This window comes from Oenanthe melanoleuca, chromosome 1A (genome assembly GCF_029582105.1).
Source record: "Oenanthe melanoleuca isolate GR-GAL-2019-014 chromosome 1A, OMel1.0, whole genome shotgun sequence".
In the NCBI taxonomy this organism is placed as follows: Eukaryota; Metazoa; Chordata; class Aves; order Passeriformes; family Muscicapidae; genus Oenanthe; species Oenanthe melanoleuca.
This window is the reverse complement of record NC_079334.1, coordinates 5,152,050-5,170,423: the sequence shown is the minus strand read 5'-3', so window position 1 is coordinate 5,170,423 and position 18,374 is coordinate 5,152,050. Positions and strand designations below refer to the sequence as shown.

The following is an 18,374-nucleotide window of genomic DNA, read 5'->3' as shown; positions in this document are numbered from 1 at the left end:
TTTTGGAGATCAGTACACCAAATAATCCTGCAGGAGTGAAGAAAGAAATGCAGTGCTTTATCCCAACCCAGCCAGCACAGAGAGTTTAACCAGCAATAAATCACACACTGTTTTCCTAGCTAGCCAGCCTGGCTGGTGGCTTTTCTCCCATAGTAAGCATGTGGTGAGGTGTCTGGACATCCAGTGCCATGCAACACTGCTGCTGCCAGTCTGGCCACACATTTCTGACTGCACTCAGAGAAATCTCACTGTGTTTCCTCAGCGTCCCATACTCCTCCTGGGAAAGTCAGTCAACAAGTTGAAGTTGGAAGTTGAGTTGGAAGAGATGTTTGTTTTGGGCTCCTAATGCCCTCTGCCCATGGATTTTCTCCTGCAGTATTGAGATCTTTGTCTCCTTGCTGTGTTCTATGCAGAAACAAGGTCCTTCACCAAAGGGAGAACACAGAGGAGAGATCTTGTCCTGGGAGCTCAGAGTTTATCAGGAGCCATTTGGTCTCTCCACACATTTGCCTTACCTTTCAGTTTCTCTTCAGTGTCACTGTCTGATTCACTGTTTTCATCTGTAACTAGATTAAAAAAAAAAAAAAAAAAGGGAAAAATTAATTAAGAAAAGTCTATTTATAGCTGTGCATTTCTTATCCCTGGCATGAGAAAGCTGGGCCTGGCAACTTCAGGGGAAGCAGTTTGGGTCTCAAGGGTTCTTTTCAAGGGTGCACATACCCACAGATATTCAGCTTACCAACCCTGCTATCTTCCCATTCATACCCAAACAAACAACAACAACAACAACATCAATTTTGCACAGCCAGAAGTGTTGCATAAAGAATAAAATGCCAGGATGGGATTTTATCCAAGTCTGTGTAAGCACAGCATCAAGGCAAAACACTCATTAATATGCAGAAGTTTGTGGGACATGGGATAAAACCATGGAAAGAAAGAAAGAAAGAAACAAAAAAATTGTCAGACTGAATTAGATTCAAGGTCTATATGGTCCAATGATCTGTTTCTCTGAATGATGCTTTAGGGAGGGGTATAAAATGTCTGGGATGCTTCCCCTGAAAGTTCATATAAACACACTCATCCACCCTGTGGCTGTCTATGCTTTATGAAATAGGATAAACAGTAACAAATAATTGTGGGAAACAAATAGAGGTGGTCACCTTTTGCTAGAAATTAAAGTGTTTTGGAAAAATATCCCGTGTTGGCAAGACACAATATTAATTTTTACAGAGCTGAGATGCTTAAAAGTAATTGCTTTGAAGTGCCTGAATGCTTTGGGCAAGTTGTTAATTGACAGTGGGAGGCTGAAAGTCTCAATCCTGCTAAGATGGAGATGGTCCTACAGTTGTAGAAACCCTGATTCCCAACTGAGGCTGTTTGTTTATTGGGATAGTGAAAGAACCAGGGCTGTTCCAAAATCTCCTGTCCTCCATTGGACAGTTCACTGAAGTGACACATTCCCACAAAATATTTTGATCTCAACAAATCAGAGTTTTTGGACAGAACATTCTTCTCCACAGCTTCCAGCATGTCCCAGAAATAAACATCAAAAAGAGGTGTGACCTATAAGGTTATCATGCAAAGCCATGGAATGAAAATGAAGCAAGAAAACCAGAAAACTTCCATTTTAACCAAAGTCCTTATCTTACAATAAAAAAAAGAGTGGAAACCCCAAGTCAGCCTTAGTCTGGACTGGAAGAAGTGCTAGAAAGTGTCACATAAATCACTGAAGTTTAAAGTGCAAGGCAAAATGATGCCTGATGGTTTGAAGCTGCTTTACCTTTCCCTGAATTGCTCTCTGTAGACTGGGACAGTCTCTTGACACGTTTCTTTCCCCTCCGTGCCTCGTAAATGGCATTGATTTTCAACACCAGCTGCTCAGCACACACACAGACAAACAAACAAACAAAAAAGGTTAATTCCTTTGAAATCCTGCAATCCCTGTGCTCCCAGCTGACCATGAAAGAGGACATTTCAGTGCTGGGCTTAGTGGCTCATTCAGTCTTTGGTCTCCCTGTCCATTCTTGAAGGGAAGGGCAATTACAGAAGACATGCCAGGCTTCCTGCTGCAGCAGACCTGCCTCCTTCTCAAGGTGCCAGGCAGGAGCAGCTGGATATGGCCACAGCATTCAGATTTGTTCCATAAATAACTGGAATAAACTCAGATTCCAGATTTACTTCCACACATGCCTTGCCAGCTCAAGGTAAGTCACTCCCAGCATCTACTTGGTCAGGCAACTCTGAATACAAATATTTAAGTGGGAGGTAGGATGCTCTGATGTGGAAGTGCAGCCTTCACCCAGATGCCCAGCTCAAGCCTCAGGTGATGCTGCCCCTGACACAGCAAACCTCAGTTCTGAGCTGGCCCTGCAAGGCTGCTCAAGGCACTGTGGGGTAAATAAATACTTGGAATCCTCTCTTCCACTGACATTAAAGTATGTGTGAACACACTGACAGAGCTCAAGCCCATGCACAGATGTGAAGACATACTGGGAAAGAAACCCTAAACATTTGCAGTCTTTGGCTCATTCCTGAAAGGCTGAGGCACACAGAGAGGGCATTCAAAAATCAGATATGCAAACATGAACACAGATCTGGCAACCAGGAAACAAAGAAGATATACAAACACATCCCTTTTTCCCCAAATGCAAACTGTGGGTTTGGAAAAAAATCACCACAGACCATCCCTGGTAGCCTCTGCTTGTCCTGCAAAGACTGGGATAAGCAACTGTGTTTTTATAACTGTGTTTTTGAAACATTCAATAGATAGACTGCTGCCAAACCTCATTTGGACTCAATACACATCCTGCCAGATCTGAAAGAAAATAAAATTTAAATGGAGTAATGCTGTATCCAAGTACAAAATAGGAAATATTGCTGCAGAAAATGCCCAAAACTGCAGATAAGTCCTTTTTGTCACTCAGTTATCATCATGTTCATTGCTCTCCTACAGTCACACCTTACCTTAAATTATCAACAGTCAGTGCACTAACCAGGATGAACAAAGAACAACAGATTTCCAGGAGGAAACAAACACACAACACACAGTCAATTTCTGACTGTCCCATCCAGGAAGCACAGCAGGAAATATGATGGGGTACATCTTTTACAAAATATGAACTGCTTTTTTCCCCTCTGACATACTTCAACTTCTATCCCAAAATTACAATGCTTTTCTTTTTATTTATTATTATTATTATGAAACGTCAGATGGGAAAAAAAACTTCTTTGAAAGGTGCACACATATTTGTGTGCCTTCTCCTTCAGGCAGAAAGGGAGTTAAACACAAATCAAGTCAACAGCCAGGACAGCAGCTCCCTTGCAGGGATGCCACACGCTGGAAATTAAAGAAAACCTGGTTTCATACTCACATTCCTGCCTGGAAGAAGCCAAACAAAAAAGACAAGATTTACCTTGGGAATCTTCCTTCTCCTCTTGCCATTCTGAGAGTCTCCCAAGGAGAAGAAGGTGTCATCTGGACTGCTGGGGGTTGAGGGAGGGCTGATTTTGGATGGTGACCCTGTCCCATCGCGGCTCAGTTTCCGTATGTCTGGCAGTTTGAAACTCCGCCGCTCTGAGCTCTGCCGGAAAAACGTGGGCTTGGAAAGCACCTGCAAATGAAGGAGAAGGGATGGATGAGCACAGCACCTGTGTATCTTCACTCCACTGTCACATCAGCAAATCCAGTGGGGCAACCACAGCACTGAGCTGTCAAAGCAGCCTGAGAGCGCACATGGATTTCTGCACGTGCAAGAAACCCGCAGAGCTGCCAGGCTACATCCTCAGCAGCAATTTAACCATCCCATTTTCATTCCACAACTGGACACAAGCTCATGGGCTGGCCAAGAAGGCCTTGCTCCAGTGTGGAAAAAAAATCTCACAGGATTTGGGCAATCCAGAGGCTGGGGATTGTAAACAGGACAAGACTAACCAACCAACCACAGGCATTTGGGATAAAGAGCAGCTAGCCAGGAGGAACAGAGAAACAGTGAGAGCAGCATGGTGCCTTTGACAGGAGACAGAATCAGATATTTCAAAGGGTACAAGAGATGCTGTTGGACAATTATGGAGACTGCTTTCCTCCTAAACTCATTAGCAAGTTTGGTGGAAGTACAACAGAAGATGTTTAAGTAGCAGAGTAAGGTCCCTAAAGTCTCTGACCAAAAATAACATCACAGAACATCAGAGAAGTAGAAAGCTCAGCTCTGGATAAAGAAGGGCAAACTACTTCTCACCAGAAAGATGCTCAATAAGAACCCTTTTTATCTTCTCCTACAGAATTTCCCAGTAGTTATGACAAGGTAAATTGCACCTTTTGTGGGAACAGTATCTGCACTGCCAGAGGATCTGGCACTAAGAAGTGTGGGGGAGAGTTATCCAGCCTAATTCTGAACAATTCACAGCAGCACCACGACTGTAGCTGAGGCAGCACCACCATCTGCCTCCATTAGTTATTAGTCAGACCAATTAATCCATTCAGGTTAGTTCAGGGGTCTCTGGATTTGGCAGAAGATGCTCAGGTCACAAAAATATTTGCCACTTACAGAGAAGTCATGTAAAAATGAGGTTGGAAGGAGCCTTTGATGAAGAATCTCATTCTGCACCAGGTATATGATCTACCACTTTTATAGTAGTCCTGAATGTCTGTCCAGACCATTCCCCATCACTGCAGCCTAGCCAGGCTCTCCAGCAGGATGAATGCTGCAGTTGCAAACCCAGTGGCTGCCAAGAGTGCTGCAGCATCTCCTTTTCTGACTGATGCACATCATGCCTTTTAGAAGCCAAAATACTGCAGAGTAACATAGTTCCTCCTGCTCAGCTTTTCTGCTGGGAACAGTGACTCTGGTGAAAGGCATTCCTGTGCAGCACTGCAGCCCCCTTTGGATAACACATGTGGGAAATTTGGGTGCAGGGATGACTGCAAATCTCTCTGAAGAGATCAGCCTCATCCCAACACTCATACACATGGCCCCTTGCTGCTCTAGACCTCACTAGCAACAATGAGAATGGATTGAGAACCACAGAACAATTTTCACTTTAAAGACCTGAATTATCCAGAGACACCTTAGTTGCTGATTGAGCTGGTTGGAAAAGAACCGCATGTCAAAGATGCTGCACATAAAACTTCTGAAAATGCTGGATAACAGCTCTAATAATAGTTGTTACTTGGAAAGCATGAAAAAACCATTTGGCCAGGAAAGCTGTGTTTAGATCCCTCCTATCCACTCTGAACCCATTTACTGCCAAGGTGACTTTGGCCATCACACTGACCCTGCTGCCCCAGGCTTGGATTATTCAAACAGGCAACAGGAATCAACCAAAGCAGCTTGGGAGGCTCAGAGAGCAGGCTGGCCTTGGTAAACCCTGAGCTCTGACCCAGAGGTGCCAACCAAAGTTTTACCTCTTCTTTTGGTCCCATGGACAAGGAGGAAAAAAGGCACCAAGCTGTGAGCTGTGGTGGGAATGCCCTTCTAGCACCAGCTCTCCACCCAGGGGACTGGCACTGCATTATTTACCAGCAAATTGTCTCATGGGGAGAACAAAAAAAGGCTCCTGTGGGAGAAGGGGGTCCTGCAGAGGCACCTGGGCATGGGCAGACTGCACTGCCCACAGGCCTTGATTACCCAAACACTTCCATGCCCTCTTTGAGGGGAGGAAGATCTTCCCACACCACCAGGGAAGGCGATCCTGGAGTGAAAAAAAAGTGGAAGCAAACAAACCAGTTATATAAGGGAATACTGGTTTGTTTTTTAACCTCACTGAAGGGCAGTAAATCCCCTCTTATCACACTGTATTCTGTGGCAAAAGACAAAAAGGAAAAGTCCCTAACATGATGAAGGTGTCCACTTTTACCACACAGGACCTGGATTTCACCTAAACACTTTCTGGAGCAGAAGAGGTGGCCACTTGAAGCAAGGTACCTTTGTGGGAGTCCCAGGGACAGAAGAGGTGGGGGATGCTGGGAAGGTCAGGACACATTTCTTCCCCAAACAGCGGCTGTTGGTCTCAATGTCTTCATAAGGGTTTTCCTTTGACGGTGGATCTGCAGCAAAAAGCCAAAAGCAAAAGGTTCTGAGTGCAGAAATACTCTGAGGTTTGCCATAAAAATCCATTTAGGGATCTGCTGGTCTTCTCCCACCTCCCACATCAGACATAAAGACCTGTTCTCAAGCATTCCTGCAATTGCTTCATTTTCTCCATAGCCCTAAAGTCCAGCTGCTTGCTGGACAGTGTCCAAACCCTGACAGACAAATGCAGCCATGGAAACGTATCACAGTACAGATGGAAAAGACCCTGTAAGCCCTCAAGTTCATTTTGCTGTGTCCAGAAGAGCTGAGATGTTCTCATGCACATTAGTTCATAATTGTATTTCCTTCTTTCCTTTCTGCTTGGAGTTGCTCAATGAAATTGTGAGCTGAAGCCTAGCATGAAGGTCCTCTCTCTAAGCCCCACATTTAGTGGGATGACATCTGATCATCACTTACTTGGGGCTGAAATGATGCCCTGCTCTTGGGCTGACTAAAGGAAGGTTTAATCCACACTCTGAACATGGATGTCTATCACACAATCCAGGATTTCAAACACATTTATCAGTCATGGAGTCCTCAGTCTCACAAGCTGTACTTTAGAAAGAGGGAAGGATTAAGCCACCCAAAGTTGGGATGCTCTTGCCCTGGAGAAGGATGGGGTGAGGGGATGTGGGACACAAGGCACACCTCTGAAGTAGATGTAGCTTCCTTTCTTCCCAGTAATCCTGGAGATGAGGCAAACAACTAATCTGAGTTTTAAACACCCAAAATTCTATGTAATGAACTTCTTAGATCCCAGTCTTCAGCAGTACTAGGGAATGTAAGCCTAAGTGTGCTCAAAAAGAGCACAACTCTGACAAAGCAGGTTGTGACATCTCCACCCAAGCATCTAAGAAACCACAGCCAAAGGCTCAGCCCAAGCATCTGCACAGGCAAGTGATAAGTGATGAGCCTTGTTTCTTCACTGCCTCATTTCATGCCATATCCCAGTGGACAGCTGGGGCTCAAAGCCTTTCTCTTACTGTCACACAATGCTTGGCTGAGAGTGAAGACAGGCAGTCAGTGGTGCTGCAAGGCTCTGCAGCAGGAGCAGTAATGGCTGTGGGATCTGTCTAACCAGTGCACTCCCACCTGCCTGCCCAGCTGGGGCAGGGGTGCAGCTGAGCTCCTCAGACAAGGACAGAAATCCAAGTCTTTCCCAGCAGCAGCTGCTGACACCCAGTGCTCCAGCAGGGAATCCAAATTCACCATGGAGAAGGCAAGTGGGTGACACCAGCAAAGCAACCTCTTGGTCAGCAAACATTCTCCAGTCCCTGAAACTGGCTCCACTTCCTAATTTCAATGGCCCCTTCAGTACTGAAAATATACTTCAGCTGTCATGCAGCTGGGAAGACTGGAGAAAAACAGAATAAGTTTGGATTCTGTTGCCTGTCTCATCCTCAAACTGCTAAGCACGTCTAATTAGCTTCAGTCTAGAAGAAAGAACACTATTTCCCTCTTTACTACAAATAAACCTTGTCATCCATTGGCTTCCACTATTCCAGGTAAGCAATGGTGAACAGGAGAAAAAAGGGAACATGAAGGAAATCTGTGTGACTTGCTGAAAATTGGAAAAAAGGGGACATGAAGGAAATCTGTGTGACTTGCTGGGAATTGGAGCCACTATCCCACCAGCAGCTGAACCCCTCCTAAATCACACATATGGGGGTGTGAAGTGTGTGCTTGCATGTCCTGATGGGCACATGTGAGCTTGTGGGCCAGTAGCACTGTCCTGTGGCTGAGGTCTTGGCTCCCTCCCCACTGGTGAGGTTTTCACATGTTGTTTGTTTTATGGATTAAACTTGTCTGTGGTCTTGTGAAAAACAAAGCTGCAGCTTTTTATTTTGAGTTATCCCTGTGCACCCCTTTTCCCAAGCTTCCATGGTAACACCAGCAAGATTGCAGGAACCAATTAAAGATCACTGACTCCAGGCAAAGCCTTAACATGCAGCAAGAAAACAAACAAAAAAAAAAAAAAAAACAAACATGCTCTATTAGCTGACAATTACCTATAACTTTGTTTTCTTCTAATCTTTGCAACTAAAAGATGGAGGGGAGAGCAACTTCAGGCTGCTATTTGAGTTCCTTGCACACTTGGGACCTGGGGGTGTGCTTGTGTTTGAATAGATGGATTTGCCTTCACAGCCACTCTGTAATGCTATCCATGTTATTCCAGCTGACAAGGTGACCCTTACTCAGTGGTTTCTGAGACCTCCCATCATGCCCCAACACAAAAACCCCACAGCAGCTGCCCAGACACTCCCTGTCCCTTTGGCCCCCCATGTAAAGAGAAGAAAAAAAGCAAACACAAGGCCCTTAGCTCCACAAATGAGGCTGACTGCTTCAAAAATGAAAGAAAGGATGGATTAGAATTGCCTTGTCTGCCATCAGTCCCGAAGGAACACGATTCCTTTAAGAGTCTTTTATCATCAGGTATGATCAGATTTTATTAATATCAAAATTGTAATGCCTGGTCTGCTCCTGAGGAAGTGCAGCTCCTCCTATGCTGAACAGCACAGAGCACCTTTGTAGGATTGCAGCAGCATGGCAAGAGCTGATGCAGCTATTCCCTTCATAATCTGCTGACCTCAGGCAAGAGATTTACACAGCACCAGCCCAGAGCTACCAAAACTCATTAAGGCTTTCTCAAGGGGGACACTTCTATTCTGTGTTCCATCAAAGGCCACCTAACTTACAATATTAAAAAACACTATACAAATGGAGAGAGTTACAGGAAATAATCTTCAGAATGGCATTGGTCTGACACTGGAGTTAGAGAGCTAAATAAAACTCAATTTCAAAGACTGTGGGACCCAGTTTCTTAATTGCAATGGTACCTGAAGCCATAGACAATCCTATTCCTGAGTTGTGGAGCTGACTTCAAGGCTATGCTTTCAGACTGTTCACATTATCTCAGCAGTGACAAAATCACCACAATGGACAGATCAGAGCTGTGAGAATTAATCCACAGGACAAAAGGAAGGCAGAGGAAATATGCCAGCAAAAAATAAAAGCTGCTTCCCATATGCCTCAGGTTTATCTTTGAAGCTGATGAGCTTTGAAGTACCCCATCCATTTTTCTTATTATTTGCCAATAATATGTGCAAAATATGTCCTGGCTTACATTTGGATAATAAACATACTTTATTCAGCACCTCTGCTGAATGCCTGTTGATCATGAGTCTCTGCTACTCAGGACTAGCATCCAGCTGCCCTCCCTGTGCAGAGTTCCTGTATAAATACATATTATGGTATTGGCTTTTTGCAAATATTAGAGTGGATACTATATGTGTAGTCTTAAAATAAAATTTAAGATATAATTTTCTTTAAAAGTAACATAAGCTAATAAAGTATCTTTGTAGTAAGTAAACTACCTGTTTAGTTAAATAATACCCAGTAAAAACACCTGCTACTAATATACCAATTACCAACATGAACATCTGCAAAAATTGAAGGCCACAGTCCAAATTAAAAGATATTAAAAATAAATTTAAACCACAGCCAAAAAATGTGCATACTCTTAAAAAACGAACTCAAAAAGTAGCCAGGTAAAACAGTTCTTAAAACATATAAAATAGTTTATAAAAAGGTTTGAAAATGTAGAATAAGTCTATGAATATGCATACATTTAAATATGAGTATGATTAAATGTGCATATGATAAATTTAAAGGATGTCTCCAAAACAGCCAAGCACCCAACAGTTATAACCTTATGCTTTATTGTTTGCCTCTTTTTGTCTTTTATTAAACTTTTCACAAGTTTCCCAGAGAAGAAGAGCTGTTTTTTGAGTTCCTACCCAGGATGTCCTCGTAGACGTTCTCCTCGGATAAAGTGCGTGTCAGGGCCAGCTTGGTCTGCGCGTACCAATCCACCCGGCCGTGCTCGGACGATGACTGCAGCAAGTCCTCAAACTCATAGGATTTCCTGCACCACAGAGTGGGGAGGAGGAGGAGCAGAGAGAGGACAGTGATGCAGTTAACCAGCATTTATAACCAAATTACAGCTCATTCACTTCTCCACGCTGCTGGCAAGGTAAACCACTGACAATGTTTCACTGCTCATCCCATGTAAAGAATGGAAGAGCAATACTGAGGTTGGCTGTTTTTATCATTTGGGGTGCCACAGATAATCTGGGTTGTCATGGTAATGGCACACTGTGAAGGTGCAAGTGTTAAATGGCACATCCTGGAACACTGCACAGAACCTTAGGTCCCATTTACAGCACAGATCCCACCTGCTAAAAGCATAAGAGGGCCCCAAAATCAGCTCTCTGAGCAGCACAGAAAAACAAAACTTCCTTGCAGAATGGTAGAAAGGGTAAAACTGTGCCCTCCATGAACAAACCTAGCAAGTTTTTATTTCCTTTCTGCAATGGGGCCAGGAATTTTTATGTGACAATTTATCCAGAGGGCATTAAAAAAGAAGTGTATTTTATGTTCCCCACCCTAAAAATGTGTAACAATCATGTGGGAGGGGATAAAAGGCAAGCAATCACTCCAGAAGAATAAACACAAATCAGATTCACTGAGGTTTACTATGGACAGTGAAAATGCTGCAGTAGAGACTAGAGATTATCATTCCAAACACTGTTCCAGACCAGCTGTGGTCATTTTGTAATTAAGTAGAGTTTCTGCTAAGAAAACCAAAACAAAACCCCAAAGCCCTCAATTCTGGGCTTGAAGGTTAAGCCATGTAATACAGTGACCTTAAATCTGCCATGACTTATCACTGTGGAGTAGTGCTGGAAGTAGTAGCAGCCACTCATCCATTCTGGGAGAGATGAATGAGTGCTGATTGTGCTGGAGATTCTGAGCAAAAAGGAAAGATTTGTCTCTGCCAGAGGAAGATGGGAAGGTGGGGCTCCACCATGAACACAGCCCCAGTACCTGTGGTCAGCGTTGTTCTTGTGCTTCCCACTCCAGAGCCTCCTGCTGACAGCTGATGGGGGGGGAGAGGAGGGGAGAGGAGGGGGAGGAATGGATGGCAGGGGGGGTAAGTTTCTTTTGTTCCTAGCTGCTGGCACCCAGTCCTCTTCCCCCTCGTGTTTGAACGTCCGCCGGGGCTTGGGCAGCGGGTTGATGAAGGGTTTCTTCTCGGGCACCCCCGGCTCTGTGTACACGTTCTCCACCGTGCACTGCTTGGATTTCACATGGGAAGTTCTTATCTCTTCTAGAGTCCCAAAAATTGGCTCACTGATTTCAGAGTCCAGGCCAGGAAGCCTTTTGTTGAGCTCAGCCCCCACCCCCAGGCCCTCATGGCTCTCGGGAGCGGGGTGCCCCTGTGCTGCCTTCTCCTGCAAGCACTGTGGGGAATAGTAAGTACCAGGCAGCTGTGGCTGCAGCTCTGCTGGGCCATCTTTCAAAGCCTGCTCTAGCTTCTTGACCTGTCTAAGCACTGAAAGATTCTCCTTCTGGACCTCCCACTTCCCACTTTTCACCTCCTTGCATTTTCCAGGGCTGGACTCCATTTCCTCATCCTTCTGCGCTTCCCCTTTTCGCTCTGCTGCTTGCCCCGTGCCTTTCTGAGCTCCTGTTTTCCTCTCATTCTCTTTGCCTGCCCCTTTGCACTCCAGTTCCCAGCTCATGAGTCTCTTGGTCTCTGCTTTCCGAGTCCCCAGTGCTTCCCCACTCATCTTCTCAGTCACACAAGGCATCCTGTGCTCCTCTTTGACTCCTGCCTCCTCCTCTCTGCGAGGAGCAGCCTGCGTTTCCTTCTTCCCTTCCCATTCTGAAATCTTCTCCTTGATGCTGAAGGATTTATTCCTCAAGCCAATTTTCCCAGGTGTATTCTGAGTGCCTCCTATCTGCCTCCTGATGATTTTATTATTTTCTTTGACATTCAGATCCACAGATGGGTCACTGATGATCATTTTAGGACTAAGCATGTTCTGCTGAAAGCAGTCGAGCCTTGGATCCAGCATCAAGTTCTCCAAGGCTCCCAGTGGGTTCTTCACCACAGAAGAAACTGGTTCAGCTTCAGGTGTTAAACCCAGGGCAACAGAGGAACCTTCAGAACATTTCTCACTCAAAAATCCACACAAAGGTTTTTCTAATTCCTTCACAGCTGCTGTATTGTTCTTATCTGCAAGCTTGATCCTGCATATTGAAGACAAAAAGGAAAGAAACATTCACTGCATTGCTCATCCTTGGCTTAGTTTGTCAGCTCCTCAAGCTTCACTCATAAAGTTGGTGGCAGAGGATGCTCAAACCAAGCACCTGACATGAGCTTAGAGGGGAGGATGCCCAGAGAAAGGTCCTTCTAGCCAGAACATACTGCCCTTCTCTCATTAAAACCAAGATGAGATTTGAAATGGAGCCTTTCTCCATGGAAGATGTAGGCTGCAGGTGAGACAGGTGTTTTTTTACAACAGACATGCTGATACCAATGAGAGCTTCATCAATGTGTGTATGTGTGTGTGCAGAAGTGCAGCAGAGCTTTGGACATCACCAGGCATTAAGCAAACAAATGCAAAATGGACCACTTGCAAACAACAGCAAAATTACTGCTATTGCACAGAGGAGAAAGCATATGGTACAGCTGGCACTCCTGTAGTGCCTGCTCAGAGGATCTCTCTCATGCATCCTAATGCTCCCCAAATGTATGTTGATGCCCAAAGACTGCACTTTAATAATTCTGTTTCTATGGGCTCTACCATCCCAGTCCACAGGTGCACTTAGGAACACTCCCACAGCACCCAGAAATCAGATTCACCACACTCAGATTAAACATCTTCACTCTTTGGGTCCAAAGAGCAACAAAAATTCCAAATCTATTTATTCTAGAGATTTCCAGGTGTGTGATATGACAATGTCAATACTGTGGTATTTTATCAATATCCTGCTGAACAGGCAGTTATTCCAACACAAAATGTTTCTGAACTGAAGCACTTGGCCACGTCTTTGAAGTTTGCCTGGGCTTGGGAAAAAGCACCAGGACAACAAAAGGTAATTACTAGGATACAAACCCATATCATTAATCTCATTTTACCACAATCCCAACATAAGATTCAACTTGGGAAATCACCCCATTAACTTAAATAATCAATTGTGCCTCTTCCAGAACTTAGCAGTTTTATAAGAGCATCCATGGGGATACCCTGAGTGCTGTCAGGCCTGGAACTTTGTCCTGGAGCTAAGCAGTGCTGGCAGGATTGCAGACTTGGTCATGGTGCAAATTGAGCCTGGGACAGGTTTGTGAGAGGAAATGGGACCTGAACCACACCTATTCTTCTTTAGCCTCACAGATATTTAACTCCTGGCAGTGATATTGTGCTTTGGTTAAGAGGTGGCACTGTGGACACCACAGTCCTTCCCAAGCTGGGCATCACAGTGCCACTGCTGGTTAGAGCTCAGTGTAGAATCCACCCTGCAATGGGTGGGGACTGGGGCTCTTCTGAGGAGTCTCCAGGTTGAAGACTTCAAGTGCAAGCAGGGAAAACATTGACAGAGATATCATCAGCACAAGTGGTTCTGCTTTGGGGCAGATCTTTTCCAGCACTGTGAGTCTGGAATACTAGAATATTAGAATATTGGAATACCAGAATATCAGAAGTCTGACTGGATGAGTTCATACACAGAATCACAAGATAAGACCTATGGGGTGTGTTTTAATGTGGGAAGAGAGAGGGTCAGCACCCAGCAGAGAGAAGGTTTCCTTGCTTTGGTTTTCTTTGTGCTGGGGATAATAAAGACAAGCAAAGCACACTGGCACTGGAACAGGGAAAGCTCTCACCTCTCAAGAGACTTGCAGACAGCACCCTCAGACTTGCTGCTCACGTCGGTCGCCTTGCTTGCTGTCATCATGTCAGCACACAGCAGGGCAGCAGGTCACCTGCAGACACACACAGGGAGAGGCATTGCTCTCTGCTCAGCATCCTTCTCTTCTCCTTCTACACACACCCCTTTCTCCTTGAACTCCAGGAGAGGAGCTGAAGCAAAACATGACAGCTTTCTGAGGACAGCCCAGGCTTCCTCCTCTACACAATGGGAATTGGGGTGACAGCTCAGAGAGGAAACAAAAGACAATTTTGACTCAGCATCAATTGCTGCACCTTGAATTATATATGGAGCACATTTCAAGAAGGCTTTTGTTGCTGTTCAAATCTCAGCAGATTTAGATTTTTTTTTTCCCTTTCAGAAGACAAAACCAAAAACAATTTTATAACAGCCTGTGTTAAAGCCACAAGTCTGAAGTGGTTGGGCATATAACACTGTCACAACATTCAAAGCTTGGGATAAGAAAACATTTTAGCCTAAAGAGACTCTTCACTGCAGCCACTGGTCTTCTCTCTGGTGGGCCATGTTAGCCTGCTACTGATCTCATTTCACAGGACAACTCCTTGTGGGGATAAGATAAATCATTCACAAAAATGACTCATTCTGTTTGCCTCATGATTTCTAGCACTCTTGGAATACTGTCCCTCTCTTTGAGTGCCACTGCTACCCAGTCAATGCAACAGACTCCATCCCCATTTTATTGTGCTGCAATGCTCTTTTTTGTTAAACAGAAAATAGAATTACCCTGTTACTCTGCAGCACCATCTCTGCTCACTTATCAGAATGGTCTGCCTGCTCTAAAGCAATGACAACAGGCTCACCATCTTGTAGGATATACATGGAAAAGTCTCTCAGATCTCTCCACCAGCTGGTCTGCCAGAGGCTGCCCTACCATGCCTGGCATTTGACAAGACCAAGTGCCTCTTGTCATGAAAAAAATATACAGCCCAGCACACCAGAAACAGTAAAGAACAAAAGGATCTCTCATTCCCACTGTTCAATTTTTTGGGCAGAGAAAGGGAAAAGGGAGGTGGTGGGGGGAATCAGTTTTGTTTGTTCACAGTTTTCTCTCCCTCCTTTTATTCCATACTGGCAATGTTCCTGAGGCAAGGAGTGAACTCTGGGTCAACTCAATGTGTACACACTCGGGGCAGCTCATTGCTAACCATTTAGCAGACTCTCTTTTTCCCAGACAATAAACCCCCTTGGCTTCTCTCCCTCATTAGTAACTGGAACAAGCACCCACTTCACATCTAGACATAGAGCAGCCTTGCAACACTGTCAAGAAAATTTACCAGCCCAAGGAACAAAATCTATTCATCCATCCGTTAACTGTTATGGACTGAGAATAATGAAAAACTAACCATACTTGTGGCCTTGGCCAAAGAATGACTCACCCAGGCAGCCAGAGCAGATTCCTGCAAAGCTGCAACAGAGTCTGCTCTGCACTTGGTTTACAACACCCCTAGAGCAGGGATCATTCAGCACTCATTTGGTGCCTTGCAGCTCCTCATCACAGCCTTCAGTGACAAGAAGTACAACATTTCTTGTGTCCACACACACAATCCCTGGGGCTCTGCTGGAACACCAAATGTTTGCTGGGAATGTGCTCCTTTGTCCTCATAAGATCCCCCAGTTTCCCCATCAGGAAACTGCATCTCTCAGCCTTTTCCAACAGCCTGCTAACAAACCCTGCCCTGGAAATGAACATCTGGGTACAGGCAGATGTGTGCTGGTGCTCAGCACAGTCAGCTCCCTGGCAGTGGGACAGGCTGAAAAGAAGATGACACAGAATAAAGATGCACTTGTTTCTTCATCTGTGGTGGATGGGACAGACTGCACAAGCCTTGATTTGCACAAGTGAGCCACAAAGCAGCTGCTGAGTGCTACAAGGGAAAGGAGCACCACTGCAAGCAGCAGATCAGCATGGCTTGGGACCAAGGGCAGAGGGCCACTGGAGTAACCAAAGCAACACCAGGCAGATTAAAGAGCGGTCCAGGAGCTTCCAAAGCTGTGACAACACCCACTAACATCCCCAGTGACAACACACACTGCTTAGGGAGTAAAGTCATCCCCAGGAGATACACGGGTGGCTGTGCCTTCCCTCTGAGCAGCAGGACACACGTGGTGCCCTCAGCATCACCCAGAGGATTATTGCAGCACATTAGCTGGTTCTGCTCAAAACAGTAAATATTTATCCAAACACATCAGAAGACATGAGGGGGAAAAGAGTTACAGTCAAATAATTTCCTGGGTGCAAGCACAAGCTTCACACAAGATGAGCTTCAGAGATGATATTATCATCTCTTCCAATAATAAGGTCACCAGAAATAACTCACAGGTCTGACCCACAGGCATTGCCAACACCTGACCAGAGGGACTGTGATGGCAATGATAGAAAATTGCCTCCAGTAGACAGAGAATATCTACTTCTGTTTTCCATGTTTTGGCTCCACAAGGCACCCAGAGCTAACATGATAGTTCTTTGTGGAGGGCAGAGGGAACTCTTGTCCTCCTGACCACCCACATCTCTCCTACAATCAACCACACATTACCCTGTGTGCTGGCTCAGGCCCTTTGGAGCATCTCTGTGACCTGCTACAGCTCACAGAGAGTTTTTAACAAAGCAGCACACGGAAGGGGCCCAACACAAACCCAGTCTGTTACAAGGGAGGTAATGAGGCTGTGTGCACAGGAGGAGGGAAGGAAGGAGGGCAGCGGGATAGGGCACAAAGGAGAGTGTATAAGGCTGGGGAAGGGAGACCTGCCCAAGGCTGAGACGTGTTATCTGAAATGCTTTGCTTTCCTCCCTCATGAGCAATGTGACCAGGGCCCTACAAACTGCCCAGAAGAAACAAGCAGGGCTGAGTTCAGTCAGCAGGAGACCACAGAAGGAAACACACACACACACACACACACACACACCCACACACCCACACACACCCACACCCATCAAGCTGGTACTTCTTGACAGGTTGCTGCTTTCTCTAAAAACAAAACAAGAACTTCCTACCAGCACTGGGAGAACCTGCAGAACCCAAACCTGAGGCCACTGCACCTGGCACACACATCCTGGAGCAGGACATCAAGGCCATGACAGGGGAGAGAAGATACTGAGCCCCATTTGGAGAACCTTGCCACTGCAATTTATTCCCTGCCATTGTTTGGGGGAACAAAGCAGTCATCTGATAGCGTTTCAAAATTAAACTGGGAAAGGAAGGACAGGAGAGGAGGCGGGAGGAAAGAGGGAGGGGAGGGAGCTCTCAAACCTGTTGGCTGCAGCCTGGGAAGGATGTGAAGTCTCCCAGCAGAAGCCTCTCTGCCTATCTCCCCCATGCACCCGGCCTCACAATTCCCAGGGCCATGTGATAGGGGCTTCCTGCCACCGAGTGAAGTGAGACCTACCCCGACCTCTCTCTTCCAAACAGAGTTCCTGCCTGCTTTGTGCTCGCAGAGAGGCGTTTGTTTACTGATCTATCATTGGCATGCAGGAAACAGCCTTGACATGAGCTGTAATCATCTGTCTCCAGCAATAGCTGTTTGGCTTTCTTCTAATTTAAGTTTTCCTCCCGCCCCCCTTCCCCAGTGCCCTCTTCCCCACTTCCGATCCAAACACTTTTGGAGTACGCACATCTGCTTCAGGGATGCTGCGAGATGCTTCCAGAGCAAGCAGTCAATAAAAAAGAGGCACACTCCCACCCTCAAAGGGCAGAGAAAGCTTCCAGAGGAACATCTCCAGGGAGAAGAAGACACCAGCTTTGCCCACTGCACTTGGTGTGGCCACCAGACGATGACAAAAGCCAGGGGAGTGCAAAGACCCTGCAGTCCATATTACTGGAAATGCACAGGATTGAAATGAAAGGGATTCTTGTCTCTGAGGTCAGACAGCAATTCCAGCAAGCCTCCCAAGCCTCCCTTCTTTGCAGTTTTGTTTGTGGGGAATAAACCAAGCATACCCCACAGGTGGTTTGGGGATGGGAGGCAATATCTCAAGGTTTCCTTTGCTCTGTTTACTCTCCCAAAAATTTCATCCACCTCCACAAGTGGCCACACTGCTGGTGCATATGAACAGCAAGGCTTCACAGCAACAGGAGCAACCTGCAGCTGGTCCAACTCTCCTCCAAGAAGAAAAAAAGACATGTTGTGTTTCTCCTCAGTGCTCAAAACCTGAGTAACTGAGCAGCCAAAGCCTACAAGGCAAATCTCCCTGCTACGGGTGCTTTATACAACAAAGGGTGCAGCACAAAGGCAGCAACAAGGAGGCAACAATATATAACATATATACACATATAAAGAGCAGGAAGGATGCCAAGAAGACAAAACACTAACAGGAAAAACATGAGTAAGGGGAAGCCAACAGTTAAAGCCCTCAAGGCTCCCTCCCCCAGCCCTTGCTCTGTTTGGAGCCTGTTTTCCTTTGGGGGAAGAAGCAGGCATGAGGATGCGTGCCTGAGCTCACACAGAGCCCCAGCACTGGGCAGTGTCCATCCCCAGGGAGCAAGCCCCTGCTCAGCAGGGAGGACACAAGCC

General features: G+C 45.8%; 1 protein-coding gene across 1 annotated transcript in view; it reads right to left on the bottom strand.

Moving 5' to 3' along the window:
• The window catches only part of DENND2A (DENN domain containing 2A), a 56,771-nt gene that overhangs the window by 20,343 nt on the left and 18,054 nt on the right, over window positions 1–18,374 (bottom strand). Inside the window, 7 exon segments of the mRNA XM_056508685.1 lie at window positions 516–566; window positions 1,781–1,874; window positions 3,414–3,611; window positions 5,922–6,043; window positions 9,866–9,993; window positions 10,956–12,164; window positions 13,801–13,899. Coding sequence (XP_056364660.1) covers window positions 516–566; window positions 1,781–1,874; window positions 3,414–3,611; window positions 5,922–6,043; window positions 9,866–9,993; window positions 10,956–12,164; window positions 13,801–13,871 — 1,873 coding nt within the window. The 5' untranslated portion in view covers window positions 13,872–13,899.